The sequence below is a fragment of the Mobula birostris genome, chromosome 4 (genome assembly GCF_030028105.1).
Source record: "Mobula birostris isolate sMobBir1 chromosome 4, sMobBir1.hap1, whole genome shotgun sequence".
Lineage (NCBI taxonomy): Eukaryota > Metazoa > Chordata > Chondrichthyes > Myliobatiformes > Myliobatidae > Mobula > Mobula birostris.
This window is the reverse complement of record NC_092373.1, coordinates 153,662,198-153,686,719: the sequence shown is the minus strand read 5'-3', so window position 1 is coordinate 153,686,719 and position 24,522 is coordinate 153,662,198. Positions and strand designations below refer to the sequence as shown.

Sequence of the window (24,522 nt, the reverse complement as noted above, 5' to 3'; positions counted from 1 at the left end):
AAATAGTGTCAGCTAGACTGTCGGGTCTGAGGGCTGATAAGTCCCTGGGACCTGACGGTCTGCATCCCAGGGTACTTAAGGGGGTGGCTTTAGAAATCATGGACGCATTGGTAATCATTTTCCAATATTCTATAGATTCAGGATCAGTTCCTGTGAATTGGAGGGTGGCTAATGTTGTCCCACTTTTCAAGAAAGGAGGGAGAGAGAAAACAAGGAATTATAGACTGGTTAGCCTGACATCAGTGGTGAGAAAGATGCTGGAATCAATTATAAAAGATGAAATTACGACACATTTGGATGGCAGTAACAGGATAGGTCCGAGTCAGCATGGATTTATGAAGGAGAAATCGTGCTTGACTAATCTTCTGGAATTTTTTTTGAGGACGTAACTATGAAAATGGACAAGGGAGAGCCAGTGGATGTAGTGTACCTGGACTTTCAGAAAGCCTTTGATAAAGTCCCACGTAGGAGATTAGTGGGCAAAATTAGGGGACATGGTATTGGGGACAGAGTACTGACATGGATTGAAAATTGGCTGGCTGACAGGAAACAAAGAGTGGCGATTAACGGGTTCCTTTCGGAATGGCAGACGGTGACCAGTGGGGTACCATAGGGTTCAGTGCTGGGACCGCAGCTGTTTACAATATACATTAATGATTTAGATGAAGGGATTAAAAGTAACATTAGCAAATTTGCAGATGACACAAAGCTGGGTGGCAGTGTGAAATGTGAGGAGAATGTTATGAAAATGCAGGGTGACTTGGACAGGCTGGGTGAGTGGGCGGATGCATGGCAGATGCAGTTTAATATGGATAAATGTGAGGTTAGCCACTTTGGTGGCAAGAACAGGAAGGCAGATTATTATCTAAATGGAGTCAAGTTAGGAAAAGGGTAAGTGCAACGAGATCTAGGTGTTCTTGTACATTAATCACTGAAAGCAAGCATGCAGGTACAGCAGGTAGTGAAGAAAGCTAATGGCATGCTGGCCTTCATAATAAGGGGAATTGAGTATAGGAGCAAAGAGGTCCTTCTGCAGTTGTACAGGGCCCTGGTGAGACCACAACTGGAGTATTGTGTGCAGTTTTGGTCTCCAAATTTGAGGAAGGACATTCTTGCTATTGAGGGAGTGCAGCATAGGTTTACGAGGTTAATTCCCGGGACGGCGGGACTGTCATATGTTGAAAGATTGGAGCGACTGGGCTTGTGTACACTGGAATTTAGAAGGATGAGAGAGGATCTGATTGAAACATATAAGATTATTAAGGGATTGGACACGCTGGAGGCAGGAAGCATGTTCCTACTGATGGGTGAGTCTAGAACCAGAGACCACAGTTTAAGAATAAGGGGTAGGCCATTTAGAACGGAATTGAGGAAAAACTTTTTCACCCAGAGAGTGGTGGATATGTGGAATGCTCTGCCTCAGAAGGCAGTGGAGGCCAAGTCTCTGAATGTTTTCAAGAAAGAGATGGATAGAGCTCTTAAAGATAGCGGAATCAAAGATTATGGGGATAAGGCAGAAACTGGATACTGATTGTGGATGATCAGCCATGATCACAGTGAATGGCAGTGCTGGCTCAAAGGGCCAAATGGCCTACTCCTGCACCTATTGTCTATAAGCAGCCTCATGTGTGGCACATTATCAAAGGCCTTTAATCCAAATATACAAGATCTACTGTATCACTTTAATCTATCTTACTCATAATCTCCTCAAAGAATTGTCAGGCAAGATTTTCCCTCAAGAAACTAATGCTGATTTTGTCCCATCTTGTCCAGTGTCACCAAGTACTCCATAACCTCATCCTTAACAATTGACTCCAACATCTTCCCAATCACTGAGCTCAGGCTAATTGGTCTATTATTTCCTTTCTGCTGCCTCCCTCCTTTGTTAGAGTGGAGTTACATTTACAATTTTCCAGTTCTCCAAACCATACCGGAGTCCAATGATTCTTGAAAGATCATTACTAATACCTCCACAATCTCTACTGCTACCTGTTTCAGAACCCTAGGGTGCAGTTCATCTCGACTGGGTGACTTAAGTACTTTTAGGTTTTTCAGCTTTTTGAGCACCCTCTCCCTTGTAATAGTAACTGCACTCACTTCTGTTCTCTCACACCCTTCAACACAAGGCACACTGCTGGTATCTTCCAGTGAAGACTGATGCAAAATACTCATTTAGTTCATCTGCCATCTCCTTCTCCCCTGTTATTATTTCTCCAGCCTCATTTTCTAGAGGCCCTATATCCACCCTCATCTTTATATATACTTGAGAAAGCTTTTTTTATCCACCTTGATATTGTTTGCAAGCTTGCTTTCATATTTCATCTTTTTCCTAATGATTTTTAGTTACTTTCTGTAGGTTTCTAAAAGCTTCCCACTAATTTTTATCTTTATCTTCCCTTTATCTTCCCACTAATTTTTTGCTTTGTTGTATGCACCCTCATTTGCTTCTACTGCTGTAGCTGATCCACTTGAAGGTCCAAAATGTTTTAAGTTCCAGAGATGCTCTTTGGCACACCATTGTTGTAATGCATGGTTATTTGAGTTACTGTCACCTTCCTGTCAGCTTGAACCAGCCTGGCCATTCTCCTCTGACCTCTTCTCATTAACAAAGTATTTTCACTCACAGAAGTGCTGCTCAATAGATTTTTTTTTTGTTTTTTTGCACCATTCTCTACAGACTGTTTTGCGTAAAAATCCCAGGAGACCAGTAATTTCTGAGCTACTCAACCACACTGTCTGGCACCAGCAATCATTCCACAGTCAAAGCCATTCAGATTATATTTCTTCCGCATTCTGATATTTGGACTGACCAGCAACTGAATCTCTTGACAATGTCTGCATGTTTTATGCAATGAGTTGCTGCCACACGATTGGCTGCTTAGATATTTGCATTAATGAAGTATACAGGTGCACCTAATAAAGTGGCCATGTTGGTTTATACTGGAGCATGGACACACACACAACGCCTCAAATATTTTTGATCATTCAGTTATCTATTTGAATTGAATCTACCCATCGTGGTTACATAACCTTTTATGTCCTGGCCCATCACAAAAATCTATGAGCCTCCATTCTAAAATTTCCAAGTGATCTCACCTCAACAGGTGACAGTGAGTTTCAGATTTCTATTATTTTGTACAAACTATTGCTTCTTGGCATTTCTTTAGTACATTTTGAAATAATAACCCCACAGACAATAATTGCTCCATTTTATTTTGAGCAGCTTAATTATTTCAGCTTCTGTACCACAAGTAAATACAAAGCTTGTTAATAAAACCTGTATTTTGCTCCCTTACTGTTAACTCCAGTATCACTTTGGTAAATCAGTACTACACACTCCCTTTGCCAAGCTAGTCATTCAGGATAATCATATGTGGAACTAAAGGCAATCTTTGCTTCAGCAATTCTCAGGTATGCACAGCTATAATTTCTGCCATTTATATTCCAGCGTTTTGCAGTTAAAAGCAACGTCTATATTAACCCCTTAAAAAATATCTATTGGCACTAAGTGATATCTTTATTTGGATTGCTATATTTTGTGTAGGGAAAATAGATAACAAATTAATTTTTGCAGGCCACTTTTCTGTAGGAATCCTCCATAGAAAAACTCATGTAAACTCTGTTTCGTTAACAGAACTATTCATGTTGTGTTATGCACTTCCCTGTTCTCAAACTCAATTTACACTAATGGATTGCAGTAATTCATCTAACACTTCACTTTTAGCCTCATGGTTATACAATCAACAGACAATCTTTCTTGTAAATGGTATAACCAACAGTCTTAATTGGCTTTGATATCTGCTGCCACTTTATCAGATTATTTTCAAAAGCAATTCATTAGTTTTGTAGCACTTTGGGATTGTTGAGAGCAACAAATGTACTCTCCCTCTTTTAATGTGTTTTTTAAAAAAATGGATTCCAATCTTGCTCTCTTAATGTCAATGATAGTCAAAGAGCCTATCTATTCTCACTTTTCTGGCTAACACATGAATACTAACTGTTTCAAAAGTTATGTAGATAGTTGGATTAGGAGATAGCATTACCTACAGATTCATGTAATTTCATGCATCTTTGGTAAATCTGTAAACAATCAATAAAATGGCATTCAACAATAATGTCTATCCATTAAGTGTATTATTTCTGAGGGATTAATTCTCCTACACAATGCTCCATTTTATTCTCTGCTCCTCTGATACACTCAGTGGCCACTTTAATTGGTACACCATACATCTGCTCATTTATGCAGATATCTACTGCAATCAGCCAATTGTGTAGCAAAAAATGTATAAAAGCATGGAGATATGGTCAAGAGTTTCAGTTGTTATTGAGATCAAACATCAGAAAGGAGAAAGAAATGTGATCCAAATTACACTGACTGCAGAATGATTGTTGATGCCAGATAAAATGGCTTAAGTACCTTAGAATAAGCAATAAATATTGAGAACATGAGATGAAGAGTCCTTGAAAATGAGTCCATAGATTGTGGGAATAGTTCAGTGATGGGGCAAGTGAAATTGAATAAAGTTACCTCAATCATCAGGCTCTTGAAGCAGTGGGGATAACCAATTCAATTTCACTTGCCCCATCACTAAACTGTAGCCACAACCTATGGACTCAACTTTCAAAGACTCTTCATCTCATGTTCTCAATATTTATTGCTTATTTATTATATTCTTTAGTATTTGAATCGTTTGTTGACTTTTGCACATTTGTTGACTGTCCACCCTGTTGGATGCAGTCTTTTATTGATTCTATTATGGTTCTTGGATTTACTGAGTATGCCTGTAAGAATATGAATCTCAGGGTTGTACATGGGTGACAAGCAAGTACTTTCCTTAAATAAATTTACTTTGAACTTTGAAACTGCTGATTTCCTGGGATTTCGTGCACAAAAATTTGCAGAGAATGGTACTCAAAATGGAAAGAAAATCCAGTGAGCAGCAATTCTGTGAAAGAGCTTCATTAATGAAGTCAGAGAAGAATGGCCAGATTGTTTCAAGCTGACAGGAAGGAGACAGTAACTCAAACGGCCATGCATTACAATAGTGGTGTGCAGAAGAGCATCTCTGAATGTTAAACATGTCGAACCTTGAAGTGGAATGGCTACATCAGCAGAAGACCACGAACATACACTCAGTGACCACTTTATTAGATTCTTCCTGTACCTAATGTTTTCACTAATGATAATAGTCCATTAATTCTGGTTATCTGTTGTCAAAATTTCTAATTTCAACTATTAAAAACATCAATTTAAAATACATAAGTTATGTGCAAGAATGGACAATGTTATTTTTATTGCAAGTGTACAAGATTAACTTTTATTGACTTTTTACTGTCATAAATTTGCTCTCAAAAATTCTGAAATACAACCCTACCGCTTTTAATTACTGTGAGGCTAAAATATTATAAAATAAATTAAGCCCAATCATCTGGCTTCTAAATTAGCAGCAGTAAAATTAAGTAATTGAACAATTTCCCTTTCCCTTACATTTTTTATGCTTTGAGGAAACAGTGAAGAAACAGCATAGCCAATTTAGTTCAGCAATTCATTTTATCAGAATGGAAAGTTATTTTCATTCAGATTTCTGCTATCTTTAAACCACGAGTTTTCTTTCATCAAGGATATGCATTGTCCTACCAAGGAATGCTCCTCGAAATTTACAACTTTAAATACAAATTTAATAATTAGAAATCTTATCAATTGTGTATTTTTTCTACGTCATAAGTCACTCAACTTTCAGAATCTTGACAACACTCCTGGATACAGGAGAGGAAATTCAGATCTTCATTAAATTTATTAAATTCAATTACATAATACTAATGTTAACCAACTGAAAATTAATTTTCCATCAAATGAAACCTGGTGTTTGCAGTTTGCCAAAAAATAATTACCATCATTGGGCACTTCCTGAAAAACTAGGTTTTAATACCACAGTTCCTACAAAGATCCTTTCTTCATTCCCCCCACGAGCAGCCAGTGACTAAGCAATTCCCATGGAAACCCCAATCACTAAACACCACCCACAAACCCAATCATAATACCACTCTCAACCCTCTGAACTTCTTGCATACCCCAGTTTTGCCTTCCACCCAATCCCAGTCACCTTGTAGTCCTGATTCACCTTGATGCCTCCTTTTCCTCCTGCCCCTACCTGTAATCTGGCTTCATACTTCAACCTCAAACTCTGCTCCTCAGATATGTGACTCCCAAGCCCCACCAACTGCCCAAATTCTTGATCATGTCATACAAGGCAGTGGTGATAAACCCAATTTTGATTATCACTCCAGAGACTCAATATCATTGCAATCTTCATGGGAAGCAAAAATTTATAATTTTTGCCTGTCACAAAAATCTTGTGCTCATATCTAATTTCCTAAGATACAGAATGTTATTAATTAAACGTTAATAAATTTAAAAGCAACAGATATTTTAAAATTTCTGTTCAGTATACAATTACTACCAAGATTTCTGAATTACAAGCCCTTCTGAAGGAGTTGTATGAAAATTATTACACCTGACAGATAATTCACTGATCATTAAAATGTAAAATTGCCCAACAGTTCAATAATATCAAAGGATTGGAACTCCAACATGGCTATAATTAAGTTTATGCATTATTTAGTTTCTTTTAGACCTACATTTCTACAATGAAGTTAGAGCATTGTATACAATTCCAGAATAACCCTGGGTAATGTGGTTTTTCCAGTAGAAGAGAAGGCAGTAAGAGTTTCTGTGCTAGTCTCAGCTAACTATAATGGGAAACACAAGCAATGTGGATGAACCAGGAAGTACGTCGTCTGCTGAAGGCTGGATCTATAGCATTCAAGTCTGGCAACCCAGGTCTGCACCAGAAAACCAGGTACAATTTGTGGGGGGCTATTTCAAGGGCGAAGAGACAATTTCGAGTGAGGTTGGAGACGACATCAGATGTACAACAATTCTGGCAGGGTTTGCAAGACATTACTTCCTACAAAGTGAAACCCAATAGCATGAATGGAAGTGATGCTTCACTACTAGGTGAACTCAATGCCTTCTATGCCTGCCTTGAAAGGGAGAATATAACTATAGCTATGAAGATCCCTGCTGCACCTGGTGACCCTGTGATCTCTGTCTCAGAGGCTGGTGTTAGGCTGTCTTTAAAGAGAGTGAACCCTCGCAAGGCAGAAAGTCCTGATGGAGTACCTGGTAAGACTCTGAAAACTTGTGCCAACCAACTGGCGGAAGTATTCAAGGACATTTTCAACCTCTCACTGCTACAGGCAGAAGTTCCCACTTGCTTCAAAAAGGCAACAATTATACCAGTATCTAAGAAGAATAGTGTGAGCTAACTTAATGACTATCGCCCGGTAGCACTCACATCTACAGTGATGAAGTGCTATGAGAGGTTGGTCATGACTAGACTGAACTCCTGCCTCAGCAAGGACCTGGACCCACTGCAATTTGCCAATCGCCACAATAGGTCAACGGCAAACGCAATCTCAATGATTCTTCACACGGCCTAGGATTACCTGGACAATACTAACACCTATGTCAGGATGCTGTTCATTGACTATAGCTCAGCATTTAACGCTATCATTCCCACAATCCTGATTGAAAATTTACAGAACCTGGGACTCTGTACCTCCCTCTGCAATTGGATCCTCAACTTCCTAACCAGAAGACCACAACCTGTGCAGATTGGTGAGAACATCTCCTCGCTGACAATCAAGATTCAAGATTCAAAAAACTTTATTGTCATTCTAACTGTACATCAGCTCTGCAGGGCAAAATGAGACAGCGTTTCTCAGGAGCAGTGCAATCATAACATAACAAATGCAACACTAAATAATAAACATAACAATAAGTAGTAAAACAGAACAGCCACATGTCAGTTAAAATCAAGTTATAAGTGTCCAGTGCAAGTTAAAAGTGTCCAAAGCAGAGTCAGGTAGAGCAGCTATTTAGCAGTCTGACTGCCTGTGGGAGGAAGCTGTTTAGTAGCCTTGTGGTTTTAGTTTTGATGCTCCTGTAACGTTTGCCTGATGGCAGAAGAATAAACAGTTCATGGAGAGGGTGTAAGGGGTCTTTAATGATGTACCATGTCTTCTGGAGGCATCGACTCTGAAAGAGGCCTTGGACAGAAGGTAGGGAGACCCCAATAACCTTCTCTGCTCCCCTAACCACCCTCTGCGAGGCTTTTTTGTCGACAGCACTGCAGCTGGAGTACCAGGTTGTGATGCAAATGGTCAGCACACTCTCAACCACACCTCTGTAGTATGTAGTTAAGATGTTAGTGATCAACACTGGTGCACTACAGGGATGTGTGCTTAGCCTACTGCTCTACTCTCTATATACCCATGACTGTGTGGCTAGGCATAGCTCACATGCATCTATAAATTTTCTGATGATAAAGCCATTGTTGATAGAATCTCAGATGGAGACGAGAGGGTGTACAAGAGCGAGATATGCCAAATAGTGAAGTGGTGTCGTAGCAACAACCTGGCACTCAACGTCAGTAAGATGAAAGAGCTGATTGTGGACTTCAGGAAGGGCAAGATGAAGGAACACGTACCAATCCTTAAAGAGAGATCATAAGTGGAGAGAGTGAGCAGTTTCAAGTTCCTAGGTGTCAAGATCTCTGAAGACCTAACCTGGTCCTAACATATCAATGCAGTTACAAAAAAGGCAAGACAGCAACTATACTTCATTAGGAGTTTGAAGAGATTTGGTATTTCAACAAATACACTCAAGAACTTCTATAGATGTACCATGGAGAGCATTCTGACAGGCTGCATCACTGTCTGGTATGGGGGGTGCTACTGCACAGGACCGAAAGAAGCTACAGAGGGTTGTAAATTTAGTCATCTCCATCTTGGGTACCAGCCTACAAAGTATCAGGACATCTTCAAGAGCGGTGTCTCAGAAAGGCAGCGTCCATTACTAAGGACCTCCAGCATCCAGGGCATGTCCACTGTTACCATCAGGTAGGAGGTACAGAAGCCTGAAGGCACACACTCAGCGATTCAGGAACGGCTTCTTTCCCTCTGCCATCCGATTCCTAAATGTACATTGAACCGTGAACAACAACCTCACTTTTTAAATATATATTAATTCTGTTTTTTGCATGATTTTTAATCTATTCAATATACATATACTGTAATTGATTTACTTACTTATTATTTCCTTCTTCTTCTATATTATGTATTGCATTGAACTGCTGCTGCTAAGTTAATAAATTTCACAACATATGCCGGTGATAACAAACCTGATTCTGAATTCTGATTCTATTAGTTTATAATTTGGAGACAGGTGCTGGTTGAGAGCTGATACTATGCTGGGTATAAAAATAAATATGTAATTCTTGTTAAAACTTGTATGTGTAAAGAAGGTCAGTATAAAATACAAGTAAGAATCCAATATCATAGAACATTCTAATTTTATAGGGTTTTATAATACCTTGTTTCACACTGGGTTATGGCAGATTGTAACTGCTGCAATCGTTTGTCTGATGCTTCTTCTCTCCCCAATGCAGCTGCAGCATTCTGGTCCTGCAGGTATTGACAAAAACCACATGGTTCCAAGATAAGCAAGTTATTCTTAAACCAACATTTGTTTCTACAGAAACGTGCCTGTCAATGATAACAATCTTGACATTCATTGCAGGTAAAAAAAAATTAACAAGTTTTTGGGTACTGCTACCACCCAAAAAGTTTCAACCAAACTTGTATCCAAAAATATATTTCAGTTCCCAAGAAGTGTATTTGGGAATCCCAAAAATATATTTCAGTTCATCCTCCATCAGCTATCCATGCAGCTACAATTTTGCTTCCTAGTGGTAATGAATAGTTGATAGACAAAGAACTGAAATGTATTTTTCAGGACCACAATTTTCAACAAATAAAATTCAAGTCTCACAAGCAAATCAGCATAGGTTAGAAAAAAATTAGCTTATGGCAAAGTATGAATACGAACTGGAATTGGTTTATTATTGTCACACATACCAAGATACAATGAAAAGCTTGTCTTGCATATTGTTCATACAGATTAATTCATTGCATCGAGGTTACACAAGGTAATGTAAGAGAACAAAATAAAGAGAAAGTGCAGTTTGATAATAAGATCATAGCAAGGTAGATTGTGAAGCCAAAGTGTCTCCAAAGTTCATACAGAGGAACCATTCAATAGCCTTACAACAGTGGGGTAGAAGCCTCAAGATTTCAAGCTTTTGTACCTTCTGCTTGATGGGAACTGACAGAAGTGACAATGTCTAGGGTGGATTGTGCATTACTGTTAAAAGCCAAGCTAGAAACCTGACAGAAACAAATTAATTATTTTGCACAGTATTTGACTCAGTTCAAAGGTTATCAACCTGAAAACATAATCACTTATTTCCATAAATGCTGCTTGCCTTGCTGAGTATTTCTCCCACTGTTTATCATTCCAGATTTCCAGCAGTGCAGTATTGTACTTTTGGATAAACGAACCAGAACTATATTTCTTACAACAGTACTGAACTGCATTTATACATATTTGAGTGAATGAGAAACCATGACTAAATCAGCTTATTGCTATATGGTGAAAATTCTTGCAGGTGTTATCTTTGATGTATGATAACATTTCTGATAAATAGAAATTGTGCATTTTAGTCCTAGAAAAGGAGCATATCTGTTAAAATTCAGCTTAGAAAGTAATTATACCATTTATGATATATTTACTTTCTTTTCTGTCACCTTTTTCCACAATTCCTTCATTTTGCCAGTATCAGACTTAATGGGCAGCAGTTTTGTTCCCCCCTCTATAGCAACAATTTGTTGAAGGAGCTCAGTTGGTCTCCTTCTGAGTTCCTCCAGCAGTTTTTTTCTCTGCTCTATATAACACATCTGAAGTCTTGTATCTTTTTCCCGTGACCATTCTTCACAGGAAAATCTAGAAAGTGTGTCCAAAAGGTTATTCAATCCAATAAAGCATTATCCTGCTCCTATTGCCAACTCTTGTGAGTTATTCATGAAAACTTCCAACATACATAACAACCATAACCAAAGCTTTTAAATCATTTGCATAAATAATTACAGCAGGTACAGCTGGAATGCAAGTACAGCAGGCAGTGAAAAAAGCTAATGGCATGTTGGCCTTCATAACAAGGGGAATTGAGTATAAGAGCAAAGAGGTCCTTCTGCAGCTGTACAGGGCCCTGGTGAGACTACACTTGGAGTACTGTGTGCAGTTTTGGTCTCCAAATTTGAGGAAGAACATTCTCGCTATTGAGGGAGTGCAGCGTAGGTTCACAAGGTTAATTCCTGGGATGGCGGGACTGTCATATGTCGAAAGATTGGAGCGACTGGGCTTGTATACACTGGAATTTAGAAGGCTGAGAGGGGATCTTATTGAAACATATAAGATTATTAAGGGACACACATCAAAGTTGCTGGTGAACGCAGCAGGCCAGGCAGCATCTGTAGGAAGAGGTGCAGTCAATGTTTCAGGCCGAGACCCTTCGTCAGGACTAACTGAAGGAAGAGTGAGTAAGGGATTTGAAAGTTGGAGGGGGAGGGGGAGATCCAAAATGATAGGAGAAGACAGGAGGGGGAGGGATGGAGCCAAGAGCTGGACAGGTGATAGGCAAAAGGGATACGAGAGGATCATGGGACAGGAGGTCCGGGAAGAAAGACAAGGAGGGGCGGGGGGGGGGTGACCCAGAGGATGGGCAAGGGGTATATTCAGAGGGACAGAGGGAGAAAAAGGAGAGTGAGAGAAAGAATATGTGTATAAAAATAAGTAACAGATGGGGTACGAGGGGGAGGGGGGCCTTAGCGGAAGTTAGAGAAGTCGATGTTCATGCCATCAAGTTGGAGGCAACCCAGACGGAATATAAGGTGTTGTTCCTCCAACCTGAGTGTGGCTTCATCTTTACAGCAGAGGAGGCCCCCCTCCCCCTCGTACCCCATCTGTTACTTATTTTTATACACACATTCTTTCTCTCACTCTCCTTTTTCTCCCTCTGTCCCTCTGAATATTCCCCTTGCCCATCCTCTGGGTCCCCCCCCCCCCGTCTTTCTTCCCGGACCTCCTGTCCCATGATCCTCTCGTATCCCTTTTGCCTATCACCTGTCCAGCTCTTGGCTCTATCCCTCCCCCTCCTGTCTTCTCCTATCATTTTGGATCTCCCCCTCCAACTTTCAAATCCCTTACTCACTCTTCCTTCAGTTAGTCCTGACGAAGGGTCTCGGCCTGAAACGTCGACTGCACCTCTTCCTACAGATGCTGCCTGGCCTGCTGCGTTCACCAGCAACTTTGATGTGTGTTGCTTGAATTTCCAGCATCTGCAGAATTCCTGTTGTTTAAGATTATTAAGGGATTAGACACGCTGCAGGCAGGAAGCATGTTCCCGCTGATGGGTGAGTCCAGAACCAGAGGCCACAGTTTAAGGATTAGGGGTAGGCCATTTAGAATGGAGTTGAGGAAAAACTTTTTCACCCAGAGGGTGGTGGATATATGGAATGCTCTGCCCCAGAAGGCTGTGGAGGCCAAGTCTCTGGATGCTTTCAAAAAAGATGGATAGAGCTCTTAAAGATAGTGGAATCAAAGATTATGGGGATAAGGCAGAAACTGGATACTGATTGTGGATGATCAGCCATGATCACAGTGAATGGCAGTGCTGGCTCAAACGGCCGAATGGCCTACTCCTGCACCTATTGTCTAACGTTTAACATGTTTCTGTGCACAAACCATTTTATCAGAGACAGATAATACAGCATAAGACACTGAATGACATTGCTAGCCACATCCTTCACACCAGCAGATCCTCAGTACATCCCACTCTGATCTCCAGATAAAAATGGAAGATGTCATACTTGTGTCTTGCAATCAATAGCCAGGTTCTTTAACGCAATCAACAGGGGGTGCTACTTCCACAGTCCTAGTTTCTGATTCACTTCTCCATACATTAATCAAATAGAGATCTGCATAAAACAAAGTGCTGGAGAAACCCAATGGGTGAGTGAATAGCATCTTGGGGTGGGGGTCGGGGGTAAGTAATTGTCAATGTTTTAGGTCAAAACCCTGCATTAAGATGCATCAAATGATCTTGGATTCTTGAAAGATGGTGGATTCTATTGGATTGTTCCTCAAATAGACGGTCAAAGTCATTTGACATCTTCAGCAGAAGTTTAAAACAAGTACAAGACCTTGCTTAACTGATGGTAAGATGGGGCTGTTATGTCAGATCCTGCATGCAAAGTCAGTTTTTACATCATCATGTGCTGCTCTCAAATGGCTGTTCTTAGATAAGACTGTCATCCAACTTTATTTGAATGTACATTTCCCACATAGGTTTCAAGAGATGCAACATGCGTAGATCATCCTGAACAGTTGAATCACACAATAGTCTGTGCCTTACTAGATTCCTTCTTCTCCAGCCCTTTGTCTTATCCACTTACCAATTCCCAGCTTCTTACTTCATTCCCCCCTCACCCACCTGGCTTCTCCTACTACCTACCTCAACTCTTTCTGTGCTACATTAATGACTATAGCTGCTTCATGTACTCATACTGAGCTTATCAATTTCATCAACTTTGCCTCCAACTTCCACCTTGCTCTTAAGTTCACTTGGTCCATTTCTGAAACTCCTTTCCCCTTTCTAAATCTATGCCTTCATCACTGGAGATAAACTGCCTACCAACAGCTTTTATAAACCCACCGATTCCTATGGGCATCTTGACTCTACCTCTTCCCACTGTGTTCTGTGAAAATGCCAGTCCCTCCAATCCTGCCGCATCTGCCCCCAAAATGACGCTTTCCTATCTACTTTTTCTCACCCGCATTACCTCCATTTCCCAGACATCCATTCTCCCCCCGCCCCCCCCCCAATTTCCCACGGCCTTAACAGAGATCGAGTTCCACTTGTCCTCACAATAGAATGAAGCAAGACAATAGAATCAATGAAAAACAAAGATTGACAAGCAACCAATGTGCATAATAAGACAAAGTGGGCAAATGTGAAAACAAAAACAAAAAGTAATAGCCAAGTAAGTAAATAATAAGAGCACGAGTTGTAGAGTCCTTGGGAGTGAGTTCACAGGTTGTGTCCAGTGATCAGTTCAGTGTTGAGGTGAGAGAAGTTATCCACATTAGCTCAGGAGCCTAATGGTTAAAGGTTAATAACAGTTCCTGAACATGGTGGTACAGGACTCAAGGCCTCTGTACCTCTGTCCTGATGGTAGCTGGGAGAAGAGAGCATGTATAGTAAGGTTCTTGATGATCGATGTTGTTTTCTTGCAGCAGTATTCTTTGTAGATGTGCTCAGTGGTAGGGGGGATTTTCCTGTGATTGACTGGACTGGACTGTAGTTACCATTTCTTGTAGGCTTTTCCATTCTTGTACTTGGGTTTCATCACAGTCTAGCGTGTAAACACCAGTCAGGATACCCTCCACTGTGTATCTATGGAAATTTGTGAAAGCTTTATATGACATGCCGAATCTGTACAAACTTCTAAGAAAATAGAGGTGCTACTGTGCCTTCTTTAAAATGAAATGGCACTTGCGTGCTGGACCCAGGACAAATCCTCTGATACGGTAACACTGAGGAATTAACTTAGTGATTCTCTGCATCCTAACCCAGTAATAAGTACTGACTCATGGACTCCCTGATGTCTTACTCCTATAGTTGGTTTGGCTTGTTGACATTGAGTGAGAGGTTGTTGTTTTGGCACCCTCAACCAAATTTTCAATCTCCCACCTTATATATATAAAAATGAGTACAGCAGGGAGATAAGCATATAGCCTTGTGGCGCACCTCTGCTGATAATTGCGGAGATATTGTTGCCAGTCTATACTGATTGGGTCCGCAAGTGAGGAAACTGATGATCCAGTTGCACAAGAAGGTAACGAGCTTACTGAATAGTTTTAAAGGGATGAATGCTCAGTTGTAGCCGGTGAAGAGCATCCTGATATATGCATCTTCACTGCCCAGATGTTCCAGAGCTGAATGAAGAATCAGTGAAATAGCATCTGCTGTTGACCTGTTGTGATGGTAGGGAAATTGGAGCGGATCCGAGTCACTCTTTAGACAAGAGTTAATGTTTCATGGCCAACCTCTCAAAGCACTTCCTCACAGTGGATGCAAGTGCTACTGGACAAAGTCATTGAGGCAGGTTACCACATTCTTCTTAGGCACCAGTATAATTGAAGCCTGCTTGAAGCAGGTGGGTACCTCAGACTGCCGAAGGTTAAAGATATTAGTGAACACTCCAGCCAGTTGATCAGCACAGGTCTTCAGTACTTGGCCAGCTAATTTCCATGGGTTCACCCTCCTAAAGAATACTCTCATGTTGGCCTCAGAGACTAAAAATCACAGGATTGTTGGGATCTGTGGGAGCTCATGAATGTCCCTTTGTAATTTGTCAGTCAACATGAGCATAAAAGAGATTAAGCTCGTCTGGGAGTGAAACTTTTTTAACACACATGTTGCCTGGTCTTGTATTGCAGGAGGTGATAACATTCAAACCCTGCCACAGCTGTCGAACATCCTTCTGTTTTTAAAGTTTGGTCTGGAATTGCCACGTCACATGTGAGATGGAATTCATATCAGGATCCGTAGACCTGAACACCACCGATCTGGCCCTGTGATTACAGATCGAGTTTATCCGAGGCGCCTGGTTGGGGAAAACTCTGAATAATTTTGTGGGTACACACTAGTCTATGAATGTTTTTATAAGGTCTGTGACAACCATGGCATATAGATTCAGGTCCTCTAATGAATCCTCAACATGGCCCAGTCACCAACTCAAAGTAATTCCTGTAACTGCTCCTTGGCCTTGCGTGACCCTCTCTTGCTGTCCTTAACTATGGTGCCTTGTTTTTCAGCCTCAGGCTGTATGCAGGTAGGAAGAGGACAGGCAGATGATCAAATTTCCCGAAATAAATTCTAGGGATGGAATGGTTGGGTACTCTGGTCATACAGGTGATATACTGATGGTAATTGAGTAGTGATTTCTTCCAGCAAACTTGACTGAAGTCCTCAGCAAGGGCATGCAAGGCATCAGAATAGGTTGGTTCCTGTATATTAATCAGGGCATTCAATACATGTAAACTGCAGTCAGGATCATGGTAGAGAACTCTCTTGGCAAGTGGAAAGGTTGGCACTTAATCATTAGATGTTCCTGGTCTGCCGTGTCTGGGGTGAGCCATGCCTCATTGAAAGAGAGAACACCGCAATCCTCAACTCCCTCTGATACAGCAATATTGCCCTAAAGTCCTCCATCTTGTTTTCTTGTGATGGCACATTGGCCAGGAGGATGCTTTAATCTAGCTTGAAGTCTGCCTTTGTCCACTTCAAGGTGCCATTCTTGTATTCCTGAGAGTTCAAGACACGTTGTGAAGTAAACATCAACTATTATTAGAATATTAACAATTCAGTGAAATATATCTTCCAATCTGTGCAAAACCAGCTGGCTTTCCAAAGCAAGTAGCTGTCTATGATTAAATATTGCTAAGCAACACACTGAAACTTGGTGCAGTCACCGCACAGACTCACTGGGAAGAAGTTTTGGCCCTGCCACCACTGCATGCTCAAGGACTGGAACCCATGTGGAAAAACTTTGGCCTTTTTGATCATAGAAGAATATAAAAGAACTGATATTGTACTGAGGTAACATAAATATGACTAGAATATTCTGTTGACTTTCACTGCACAGGACATACAAATGCACTGTATCATATATGTGCAAATTTTATGAACAGATAAATCTCTGAATTCCAAAATGGTGATACAGTATATTTATTCCCTGATAATACCATGAACACGGTTCCATTCCGCTGCATCAGGCAGTTACATAAGGGATTGCTGATTTACTAATGCTGATGATTTCTCTTTTCTAATTAAAATCAGTATCAATCAGAGTGCTGCCCAAAAACAAAAATTCTCGTTCTTCAATGAAAACATTACAGGATCAACACAGGTTTAAATGAAATGGCATTTGTTTCCCTGCATCATATCTGATCACAATTTCCCTTACACAAAGACAACCTTCAGTTAAAATGGACCATACAGTCATTTTGGTACTTGCATTTCTCTGCATGTCCTCTTGCATGCTTTGCATCATTTTATTCATTTCCTCCATTTTCAAGTTTGCCATTCGCAATTCTATCTTTGCTTTCCTGTACAAAAAAAAACAAACGCTCTGTACAATTATTTTGTGTAAGGGAAACAGATTAACTTAATTAACCATCAGCTTGGCTTAGTTGGAATCACTAGGCCATGGGTTCAAACCCCACGTAATGCATACCAAAGCTGACATTCACTAAGGTATGAGGGATATTGATTTTGCATCTCCTTAACAGGAAGTAAAACCAAGCATCATCTCTGTTCAGGCAGTTATAAATGTTCTCTATAAAGATCCATAAGCTTGACAATTGTTCCTTCAATTGTACAAAAAAAAAATCTGGACCAGGTTTCAGTTGCATTTAACATTTCACTCTTAATATTGAGTGCTGTATGTGCTACATACAATCTTTGCAAAATCTTATTTTTGGAAAATTAATTATTTAATCAAAATTGATATGGCAGCAAGAGGAAATGCCTTGAACCACTTGTGCTAACAGCACAAAACAGTAGAGGATTTCTGGTTCTGAAATCTACTGATGTCAACAGAAATGAATTTAATAAGAGTATAGCAGTTTTACTACAACACTGAACATGTCGAGGAGAACCAAAATATATCTCATAATTGTTCCAGTTCTTGAATGCCTTATTTCAGTTTTTAAATCAAAACCATTGACAAAAAATAGCTATAGTAAACTGCTCTTCTGAAAAGGAATACATGTCAGAAGCAGCTTTTAATAGCAAACAGTCGTTGACATATTCTGACTGCTTGCGTGTGTCAAGTAGTGGCGAGGATCAGAGGGCAGTAGTGATTAGTTGAAGGTTGGGTGGTGGAGTAATTAAGAATATAAAGTGTAAATATGGCAATCTGTGGGCCCCAAGCTGACCTCATGAGCTAATGTAGAAGCCACAGTACTGGAGTGGAAGGAGAACATTCTCGATCACATGGGACTGCCCGAGGAGGGAGGAGAGGGGATTTCATCCACTTGTCAACTGACTTAGATTGGTTTATCAAATAATGAAATAAATCGGTATTTCCATATCTAAAATGGTGTAAATCGTTGTCTGAAAATCTAAACCTAAACTCTAAAAGATGCATGTAGTCATTTTGAAATCCTTGGAAGGTGTTGCAAAAATGGAAACTTACTCAGCAGAACATACAAAGATGAAAGGAGAAAAATATATTGGCCAAAACTTGTAATGAACTGGAGACAATCCCACACCAAATAGCCAGCAATTCCAGGTGCCACCAAAATTAAGATTCCCACACAAGGTTGAAGTCCTAAACTTCTGGGCTGTTTTTTTTTTTTTACTGGTGATCATTCTGTTGTGCTCTGATATTCATGGTGGGGAAATTGACCTGATACACCCACACCAAGTGCAGGAACAATATTGAATTGAGAAGAACATTTATGAAAGAGCAAGGTAAACAAGGAAATTAACATTTTCTTTTAAATTGAGTTTAATATCATGAAAATAAAAACTGAAGATGTTATTTACCTGTTGTAACAAAAACAAAAAATATTAAAAATACTCAGGCAGTATCTGTGAAAAGAGAATCACACACCATTGCAGGACTACCTGTCATTAGAGTGTAATTACGCATACACGCAGGGGCCTCTTTATTAGGTACACTTATACACCTGCTGGTTAATGCAAATATCTAATCAGTTAATCATGATGCAGTGACTTTATGCACACACTGTCAAGAGGTTCAGTTGTTGATGAGACCAGACATCAGAATGGGGAAGAAATGTGATCTAAGTGACAGCGTTTTCTGAATGTGAAGGAAGGCATGGTTCATCACGAGATCATTTAAAATATACATACCTCAGTTCTCTGTGGTTTTGTTCCAGTTCTAAATTCTGATCTGTCACTGTTTTAATAAACTCCTGATTAGTCTGTTTAAAGAACAAAATGGTTTGCTCTTTTAGAATAATTGTTTCTAGGCACAGCAACCATTCATTGGAGCCAAGCTGAAATAAGAACAGAACTCAAGATGTGCTTTTAGCATGTTCGTAATATTGAAAGATTCTTATTTCAAACTATATGCATTGTCATAGTCACTAGCCAACAATATGTCATCTTTATTCAATGTGAATAATATTGGTCTTAACTATTTGGGAGCAGCCATTGTTGGAGTGGACAGGGTTAGAGTAGTCAAGGTTTTGCTCAACAGGCTTAGGTGAGAAAAAGTGCAAGCTGGAACTTAAGCTTGAGAATATAGAGATATAACAAGTGTAGGCAGGATGGTAGTTCAGGCAGTGAAATGCACTTCTTGTGAGGTGCAGGATCTCAGGGTAACTAATGGTCTCCTTGAAGACCACATCTGCAGGACGTGCACCCAACTTCAGCGCCTAACTGACAATGAGAGCTGGGGGTATTAGGGCCACCGAGAAGCCTGAAAACCTCATAGATGAGATCTTTACTAAGTGGTCTTAATCAAAATGCGGCTTCAGACAGTAGATGGGTGACCACCAGGAAAAGTGAAGTGAGGGGAAGTAGTAGTCAATGCAGGGTTCCTCTGGGGCCATTCCCTTCAGTAAACAAGTACACTCCTTTGGATACTGTGGGGAAATGACCTATCAGGGCACAGCAGCAGCAGCTGAATCAGTGGCATTGTGGCTGGCACGGAGGCTCAGCAAGGAAGAGTAAAGTCAGGCAGAGCAATAGTGATTGATGATTGATAATTTGACAGACGGTTAGCAGATTCCATGGCTGTGAAAGAGAAACCAGGATGGTGTACTGCCACCCAGATGCTAGGGTCCAAGTGGTCTTAAGAGCAGCTGCAGAAGATTCTCAAGAGCAAGGGTGAGCAGCAGGTCATGGTGCACATTAGTAACAAAGACAGTTGGAAATAACTTAAGTGCTTTGTTTGCTGTTCATACCAGAGCCATTATTACCAAATGGACTGACTGTTCATTTATCTTAGTGTAGGTTGGATGCACATGTTGCACACAAAAACAATAACTGTTGAAAATTCAATTCCCTAAGATAAATGAACAGTTAGTCCGTTTTGCAATAATGGCTCTGGTATGAATAGTAAACAATCCCAATTTCCAAAAACATACATGTTAAGGTTAGCTGTGTTGACGTCAGAAGTGTGGCGACACTTGCACATCCTTGGACTCTGTTGGTCTTTGATACGAGTGACACATTTCACCATTTTTCAATGTACATGTGACAAATAAATCTAATCTTGTAAGAATTCAGGCATAGGAAACTGAGGAGTTAATATACTACCGAAAATTTAGGGGTGAAATACAATGGTAATTGATATGTTAAGATATATGCAGAACTTTGGCCAAACACGTGTTCATGGAAGGTTGAAGATGGGAGGCAAACCAGGACACCATTGCAGAGATTGCTTGGTGCCCAGAAAAGCATGGATGAGAAACAGATAGCCAGAATCAACCAATGGTTGATGGAGAAGACATGGGTTCCACATGTTATCAAGCATTTGATGACGTGACAAGCCTGATTTAGTCTGAAACGGACTTCAATAGGGGAAGTAATTTCTAGATACTAAATCTAGACCAAAAACAACGCCAGGCCTCTAAATAGAAAAAATACTGCTAGAGGAAGTGGATGGGTATAAACAATACATTTTCAAATATTTTTGATATCAATTAAATCCATTAAAATTATTAGGAAGTGAAATATACTAAAAAAAAAATCAAAAAAGTTTTGATAAAATAAGAACTTGTAAATAATTTTTTAAAAATTAAAATATTTAAGTAAAAATTGTTAATTAAAATGGAATATCTTTCTTATCCAAAGCCTTACAATCCTCAAAATCAAGTGGTCAGAAGCCTAGGTTTAACTGGGTACATCAACCAGAATTTTCTCCATTTAAAACAGAATACAGAATTCAACAGGGAGTCAACTAATAAATCTGACATTATAAATCTATAGTCAAATGTATGCATATCCTGAACTTTCTTCCAAATCAAAGGGTATATGCTGACATCTTCCTTTGAAACAAACAGGCAGAAAAACTAGAGAAAGACGTATGCTCAAGGCCAGGACAAAGGACTGATTCTCCGGGTGCTCTGGTTTTCTACCACGTCTTAAAGATGCGCTGCTAGTTTAATTAGCTATATATTATCGCATAATGTAGTTAAATGGCAAACAATCAATGTGGAGTTGGTAAGTATATGAGACAGAGCTGCAGCGAAATAAGGGGAATGAAATGAATACCTTGCTGTTAGAAGCAGAGATGTATTTCATGGCCCAAATCAGATAGTCTGACATCAGTGGTGGGGAAGGTGCGGGAATCAATTATAAAAGATGAAATAACGGCATATTTGCATAGCAGTAGCAGGATAGGTCCGAGTCAGCATGGATTTACGAAGGGGAAATCATGCTTGACTAATCTCCTGGAATTTTTTGATAATGTAACTATGAAAATGGACAAGGGAAAGCCAGTGGATGTAGTGTACCTGGACTTTCAGAAAGCCTTTGATAAGGTCCCACATAGGAGGTTAGTGGGCAAAATTAGAGCACATGGTTTTGGGGGTAGGGTACTGACATGGATAGAAAATTGGTTGGCAGACAGGAAACAAAGAGTAGGGATTAATGGGTCCTTTTCAGAATGGTAGGCAGTGACTAGTGGGGTACCGCAAGGCTCGGTGCTGGGACTGCAGCTATTGACAATATATATTAGTGATTTAGATGAAGGGATTAAAAGTAACATTAGCAAATTTGTAGATGACACAAAGCTGGGTGGCAGTGTGAAATGTGAGGAGGATGTTATGAGAATGCAGGGTGACTTGGACAGGTTGGGTGAGTGGGCAGATGCAGTTTAATGTGGATAAATGTGAGGTTATCCACTTTGGTGGCAAAAACAGGAAGGCAGATTACTATCTGAATGGTGTCAAGTTAGGAAAAGGGGAAGTACAACAAGATCTAGGTGTCCTTGTTCATCAGTCACTGAAAGTAAGCATGCAGGTACAGCAGGCAGTGAAGAAAGCTAATGGCATGTTGGCCTTCATAACAAGGGGAGTTGAGTACAGGAGCAAAGAGGTCCTTCTGCAGTTGTACAGGGCCCTGGTGAGACCACACCTGGAGTATTGTGTACAGTTTTGGTCTCCAAATTTGAGGAAGGACATTCTAACTATTGAGGGAGTGCAGCGTAGGTTCACGAGGTTAATTCCTGGGATGGCACGACTGTCATATGTTGAAAGATTGGAGCGACTGGGCTTGTATACACTGGAATTTAGAAGGATGAAAGGGGATTTGATTGAAACGTACAAACCCCATTTCCAGAAAAGTTGGGAGATTTCCCAAAATGCAATAAAAACAAAAATCTGTGATATGTTAATTCACGTGAACCTTTATTTAACTGACAAAAGTACAAAGAAAAGATTTTCAATAGTTTTACTGACCAACTTAATTGTATTTTGTAAACATATACAAATTTAGAATTTGATGGCTGCAACACACTCAACAAAAGTTGGGACATTGGCATGTTTACCATTGTGTTACATCACCTTTCATTTTAATAACACTTTTTAATTGTTTTAGAACTGAGGATACTAATTGCAGTAGATTTGCACTTGGAAATTTTTAATCCTTTTGTCCATTCTTGCTTGATATAAGACTTCAGCTGCTCAACAGTCCGTGGTCTCTGTTGTCTGATTCTCTTCTTCATGATGCGCCATACATTTTCAATAGGAGATAGATCTGCACTGGCAGCAGGTGAGTCAAGCACATGCACTCTGTGTCTACAAAGCCATGCTGTTGTAGCCCGTGCAGAATGTGGTCTGGCATTGTCCTGCTGAAATAAGTATGGACGTCCCGGGAAGAGACGTCACCTTGGTGGCAACATATGTTTCTCTAAAATCCTAATATACGCCTCAGAGTCAATGGCACCTTCACATATATGCAACTCACCTTTGCCGTGGGCACTGATGCACCCCCATACCATCACAGATGCTGGCTTTTGCACCTTTCGCTGATAACAATCTGGATGGTCGTTTTCATCTTTGGCACGGAGAACTCGACGCCCGTTTTTTCCAAAAACTAGCTGAAATGTGGACTCATCTGACCACAGCACACGGCTCTACAGTCTTTCGGTCCATCTGAGATGAGCTCAGGCCCAGAGAACTCGCCGGCGTTTCTGCATAGAGTTGATGTATGGCTTCCTCCTTGCGTAATACAGTTTCAAGTTGCATTTCTGGATGCAGTGATGGACTGTGTTGAGTGACAATGGTTTTCCGAAGTACTCCTGAGCCCAGGTGGCTATAATTGTCATACTAGCATGACGGTTTCTTAGGCAGTGCCGCCTGAGGGCTCGAAGATCACGCGCATTCAACAGTGGTTTCTGACCTTGCCCTTTACGCACTGAGATGTCTCTGAATTCTCTGAATCTTTCCACAATATAATGTACTGTAGATGTTGAAAGACCTAAGTTCTCCGCAATCTAGCGTTGAGAAATGTTCCTTTTGAACTGACTAACAATTCTCTCATGAATTTTGACACAAAGGGGTGAGCCACGACCCATCCTTGCTTGCAAAGACTGAGCCTTTGATGGATACTACTTTTATACCCAGTCATGATACCTTACCTGCTACCAATTAGCCTGCTTAATGTGGAGTCTTCCAAACCAGTGTTACTTGAATATTCTGTGCACTTTTCAATCTTATTTTAACTCTGTCCCAACTTTTGTTGAGTGTGTTGCAGCCATCAAATTCTAAATTTGTGTATATTTACAAAATACAATTAAGTTGGTCAGTAAAACTATTGAAAATTTTTTCTTTGTACTTTTGTCAGTTAAATAAAGGTTCACATGAATTAACATATCACAAGTTTTTGTTTTTATTGCATTTAGGAAAATATCCCAACTTTTCTGGAAATGGGGTTTGTATAAGATTATTAAGGGATTGGACATGCAGGAAACATTCCCGATGTTGAGGGAGTTCAGAACCAGAGGCCACAATTTAAGCATAAGGGGTAGACCATTTAGAACCAAGTTGAGGAAAAGCTTTTTCACTGAGGGTTGTGGTTCTGTGGAATGCTCTGCCTCAGAAGGCAGCGGAGGCCAATTCTCTGGATTCTTTCAATAAAGAGTTAGATAGAGCTCTTAAAGATAGCAGAGTCAAGGCATATGGGGAGAAGGCAGGAAAAGGGTACTGATTGTGGATGATCAGTCATGACCACAGTGAATGACAGTGCTGGCTCGAAGGGCTGAATGGCCTACTCCTGCACCTATTGTCTATAAATGGCTTCCTTCTGCGACGCAAGTAATCAGTAGAGGGAAAAAGCAGCTAATAATCATCTTTGAACTTCAGGATGAGCCTGAAGAGCTAGGCAGTTTTGGATAGGAGTCCAACATTCTCAAAGCCGATCATGTCTACTCTAGGGGAGCAATCGCATTGATCCCATTCTCCCTCCATTTCCCTGTACCTCAGCAACTTATGCTCATTCACATAGAGTATGATCA

At 40.3% G+C, this 24,522-nt stretch overlaps 1 protein-coding gene across 12 annotated transcripts in view; it reads right to left on the bottom strand.

Moving 5' to 3' along the window:
- Nucleotides 1–24,522, bottom strand: part of sclt1 (sodium channel and clathrin linker 1) — a 91,551-nt gene that overhangs the window by 50,063 nt on the left and 16,966 nt on the right. For 11 of the 12 annotated variants that reach the window (XM_072256255.1, XM_072256262.1, XM_072256260.1 and 8 more), the window contains 3 exons: nt 18,909–19,054; nt 17,044–17,134; nt 9,437–9,528 (listed from right to left, as the gene is read on the bottom strand). In XM_072256255.1, coding sequence (XP_072112356.1) covers nt 9,437–9,528; nt 17,044–17,134; nt 18,909–19,054 — 329 coding nt within the window. The remainder of the gene's footprint in view (nt 1–9,436; nt 9,529–17,043; nt 17,135–18,908; nt 19,055–24,522) is intronic. The other variant, XM_072256259.1, reaches the window with a different exon arrangement.